Here is a 4,931-nt window from a genome sequence, read left to right as displayed (position 1 = left end):
ATGTCGTCGATGCAGACCACAATCTTCATCCGCTTCCGGACTACCTCCCAGGCTCCGCGGCGACGCTGGAGCAAACGCCGTCGCAACGGCGAAGCCCGAGGACATAGGTCCACCACGAGGATGCCGCCGCCTCCACGCCATACTTACTTGAACAGACTGGTTTCCAAAACCATCCCCGATCATAGGATCGATGGCCTCGTCAGGAAAGGATCCGAGGAATCTTTATTCAGCGTCGTCATCGTCGCCGTCGAAGCCAAGATGATGAACAACCTAAAAACCTAGACTACAAGAGAGTAAAAACAATTCACACGCGTGAATCCGGCGACCCCCTACCACCAATGTCCGAGGTCGCCAGCGGAGGGGAGCCGCCGGAGGATAACGCTGAAAGAGGGCCTCTCCTGGCGGCGGCTAGGTTTCCGGCCGCCAGGGAGTTACGTATGTTACTTATTCGACCGGCCTGTATCTACCCTAGCCTCTCTTTTTCCTTGGAATGATGCCAACGCTACAGCCACAGCCTATATATAGTCGTTGCGCCCACAAGTAAATGGCATCCGAGCGCGCCCACATACAAATACACGCACGCACGCGCACACTTACTAGCTAGGTAGCCACTAGACATCCCTGCCGAAGATGGCGGCGGCGGTGACCGTGGACGAAGTGATGAAGATGCAGAGGGCGCAGGGCCCGGCGACGGTGCTGGCCATCGGTACGGCGACGCCGCATAACTGCGTGTACCAGGCGGACTACGCGGACTACTACTTTCGCATCACCAACAGCGAACACCTAACTGATCTCAAGGACAAGTTCCAGAGGATGTGTAAGTATATCTATCACGTGACGGATGCATGTGTGGGAGCACGCGACTGATGCATGTGAGTACTAGTGGATCACGCGACTGATGCATGTGAGTACTAGACTACTATTGCATCACGCGACTGATGCATGTGTGGCAGCATGTGACTGATGCGATATACGTATCTCTGAAGTTCCATCAAATTTTGGAAAAGCGCTACACATTGAGAACCTGCACCAGTGTCCTCGTTCAGTGAGGTCACTTATCTTCGGTAGAGAAATAAATAAATTTATCTTTTGTCACTTTTGCCCATAACATAAATAGTCATATAGTCGCTTCAATATAGTCCGTGTACCCTGTGCACCTCGTGCGTCTAGTTGATGACTTATGTGTCAACTGCATGACTCGACTTGACTCTAGTTATACTGAACAGTCGCACAGCTAATTTATTAACTCATGAATCATTTGCTGATGAGCTAACAGACGTGCCTTGGACATCATGGGCGCTGTTCCCGTCGATGTCGATACATCTATGGTTTATGTGTGCAGGTGACAGGTCGATGATCCGAAAGAGGTACATGCACGTGACGGAGGAGATCCTTAAGGAGAACCCCAACGTCTGCGCGTACATGGCGCCGTCTCTGGATGCGCGCCAAGACATGGTGCTCGGCGAGGTCCCGAAGCTCGGGAAGGAGGCGGCACATAAGGCCATAAAGGAATGGGGCCAGCCACTGTCCAAGATCACGCACCTCGTCTTCTGCACCACCTCCGGCGTAGACATGCCGGGTGCCGACTATCAGCTAACCAAGATGCTCGGCCTCCACCCGTCCGTGAGGCGCGTCATGCTGTACCAGCAAGGCTGCTTTGCTGGCGGCACGGTGCTCCGCGTGGCCAAGGACCTTGCAGAGAACAACCGTGGCGCGCGTGTGCTCGTCGTCTGCTCAGAGATCACAGCCGTGACTTTTCGTGGCCCATGTGACACCCAGCTAGATTCCATGGTTGGCCAGGCACTCTTTGGCGATGGGGCAGCTGCCGTGGTCGTGGGCGCTGACCCCGACGTGCTTGTTGAAAGGCCACTGTTCCAACTTGTCTCGGCGAGCCAGACAATACTGCCGGACACGGATGGCTTCATCAAGGGCCACCTCCGGGAGGTTGGGCTCACCTTCCACCTCCACAAGGATGTGCCTGTAGCCATCTCAAAAAACATCCAACAAGCGCTAGAGGACGCCTTCGCTCCACTCGGCATCGATGACTGGAACTCCATCTTTTGGGTGGCTCACCCTGGTGGTCCGGCCATCCTTGACATGGTGGAGGCAGAGGCCAAGCTGGACAAAAGGCGGATGCGTGCCACCAGGCACATCCTATCCGAGTACGGCAACATGTCCAGCGCTTGTGTGCTCTTCATCCTCGACGAGATGCGTAAGCGCTCTGCTGAGGACGGACACGCCACCACCGGCGAGGGCCTAGACTGGGGCGTACTCTTTGGTTTCGGCCCCGGTCTCACCGTCGAGACTGTGGTCCTCCACAGCGTCCGCACCACCGCTGCATGATCCATCTGCAACGTGCTTATATATACGTCACCACAATAATCCTTGCTAATTTCCTCGAATGCATAATCCTTGCTAGTAAGCGCCTTGAATTCAGTAATTGGGTCATAAGTATGCCCATGCCAAACATGGCGTCCTGTACCTAAACTTGTTGCGTGTTTGGCTAGGCCATGAGCCTCAAAGTTAAAATTCCTATGTTCATGGATAAAAGAACAGCTATGAAATAAAGACTTTGTGTTATTAATCTCCTTAATGATTGCACCGTACACTCCTTCAGCTCTATTGTGAATATCCTGCACCACTGAAGAGCTATCTGATGCTAAAATATGTTCACGTCCAGGTCTTGAGCCAGTGCTAACCCACTAGTAATTAAAAACAGGGTTTGGTCCTGGGCAGATCAGAGCATTAGTTCCGGTCGTGTTACGAACCGGGAATAATGGGAGCATCAGTCCCTGTTCGGGAGGCTAGGACGCCGGCCGGGCCTCGGTAGGCATCAGTCCCAATTCGGCGGGGACCTTTAGTCCCAGTTCCAGCCATTAACCGGGACTAAAGGGGTTGATGCCCTTTAGTCTCGGTTGGTGTCTGGAACCGGGACTAAAGGGTAGGCCATTAATCCCGGCTCTAGAGACAATCAGGGACTAAAGTTTTGCCTATATATATCCACGCCCCCTCCCCCCATCTCATCTGTTTTTTGACCGTGGAAGGGTGTGGATGTGTGTGCTGCTTTGTTCTTTTCCTATCTATGCACATGAGGTGTTCGATGAAATGTCCGAGCCACATTTAAGTTTTCTCGTCTCCAAGCTCGACCTCCAAGCTACATTTCCCGCCAGATTTGTCTAGTTTTGGCGGCACACCAACTACACAAGTGTTCTAAAACGTTAGCAACTTCATCCTTTCATCTCTCACTGCTAGTTTAGTTCATTTCCAATGCTCTAGAAGTAGAGTGGTTTGTACCTGGGACATCGTCGATTTCTTCCGATCAAGCATGCCTTAAGAAAGAATGGTAAGTATTTCAAAGGTGAGGCAGATCACCAGAAGAAGCCCATCCTCCATACTGGTGCTGATATACTTGATATGGTCAAGGATTTACAACTAATCTTTGGAAAGGGTCCTGGCGGACAATCTGTTCCGAATGACGCTGAGGGACACGCACCCATGTGGAAGAAGAAATCTATATTTTGGGACCTATCATATTGGAAAGACCTAGAGGTCCGCTCTGCAATCGACGTGATGCATGTGATGAAGAATGTTTGCGTGAACCTGCTGGGCTTCTTGGGTGTGTACGGGTAGAGAAAAGATACACCAGAGGCACGTGAGGACCAGCAACGTGTGAATGAAAAAGACGGCATGCATCCAAAGCAGTATCAAGGTCCTGCTAGCTACGCTCTTACCAGAGCAGAGAAGGAAATCTTTTTTGAATCCCTGCTCAGTATCAAGGTCCCGTCTGGCTTCTCGTCGAATATAAAGGGAATAATAAATATGGCAGAGAAAAAAATTCCAGAACCTAAAGTCTCATGACTGCCACGTGATTATGACGCGACTGCTTTCGGCTGCATTGAGGGGGCTTCTACCAGGGAATGTTCATAAGCCATTGTGAAGCTATGTGCATTCCTCAATGCAATTTCTCATAAGGTAATTGATCGAGAAATCCTACCAAGGTTACAGAATGATTTAGTCCAATGTGTTGTCAGTTTTGAGTTGGTGTTTCCACCATCCTTCTTCAATATTATGATGCATGTCCTAGTTCACCTAGTCGACGAGATTGCCATTCTGGATCTTGTATTTCTATACAATATGTTCCCCTTTGAGAGGTTCATGGGAGTCTTAAAGAAATAAGCTCGTAACCGTGCTTGGCCAGAAGAAAGCATCTCCATGGGCCATCAAACAGAGGAGGTCATTGGGTTTGTGTTGACTTTATTCCTGACCTTAAGCCGATTGGTGTCCCTCAATCGCGGTATGAGGGGAGACTGACTGGAAAAGGCATGCTAGGAGCGGATTCAATAATATGTATGCACAGGCATTATTGGGCACAAGCACACTACATAGTTCTACAGAATTCTACCTTGGTGGCCCCGTATATCAATGAACACAAGAATATTCTATGCTCCAAACACCCGGAGCAGTCTGACGACTGGATTATACGTGAACACATCGGGACTTTCGGCAGTTGGTTGCAAAGACATCTCATGCACAACACTATTGGAGATGAGCTGTACTTGTTGGCCAGGACACTATCTTCGATTGTATTGACTTACCAAGGGTACGAGATAAATGGGAATACATTTTACACGATCGCCCAAGATAAAAAGAGCACCAACCAACACAGTGGTGTACGCTTTGATGCCAAAAACACATAGAGGAGATATAGGAACTTGACTATGGACATGAATTTAAGGTCCCTTTGTTTCGGTGCAAATGGGTTAATCTATCACAAGGTGGGGTACAGGTAGACCCGCAATACGGAATGACAACAGTGGATCTCAACAATCTTGGGTACACAGACGAACCATTCATCCTAGCCAATGATGTGGCGCAGGTTTTCTATGTGAAGGACATGTCTACCAAACCGAGAAAAAGAAAAGATAAGGAAG

At 50.0% G+C, this 4,931-nt stretch overlaps 1 protein-coding gene across 1 annotated transcript; it reads left to right on the top strand.

Annotated features, from left to right (window-relative positions):
* The first annotated feature begins 547 nt into the window (after window positions 1–547).
* LOC123123470 (chalcone synthase 2) lies at window positions 548–2,537 on the top strand. Its single transcript, XM_044543985.1, has 2 exons — window positions 548–817; window positions 1,343–2,537. Exons 1-2 carry the CDS (start codon window positions 631–633, stop codon window positions 2,341–2,343), a joined length of 1,188 nt encoding a protein of 395 aa, XP_044399920.1. The 5' UTR covers window positions 548–630; the 3' UTR covers window positions 2,344–2,537.
* Window positions 2,538–4,931: the final 2,394 nt, after the last annotated feature.

This window comes from Triticum aestivum, chromosome 5D (genome assembly GCF_018294505.1).
Source record: "Triticum aestivum cultivar Chinese Spring chromosome 5D, IWGSC CS RefSeq v2.1, whole genome shotgun sequence".
In the NCBI taxonomy this organism is placed as follows: Eukaryota; Viridiplantae; Streptophyta; class Magnoliopsida; order Poales; family Poaceae; genus Triticum; species Triticum aestivum.
This window is presented reverse-complemented; position numbering and strand designations above follow the sequence as displayed.

Coding starts and splice junctions, on each gene's coding strand:
- LOC123123470 (XM_044543985.1), top strand. CDS start 631: ATGGCGGCGGCGGTGACCGTGGACGAAGTGATGAAGATGCAGAGGGCG. Junction 818..1,342: donor GGACAAGTTCCAGAGGATGT/GTAAGTATATCT, acceptor TTATGTGTGCAG/GTGACAGGTCGATGATCCGA.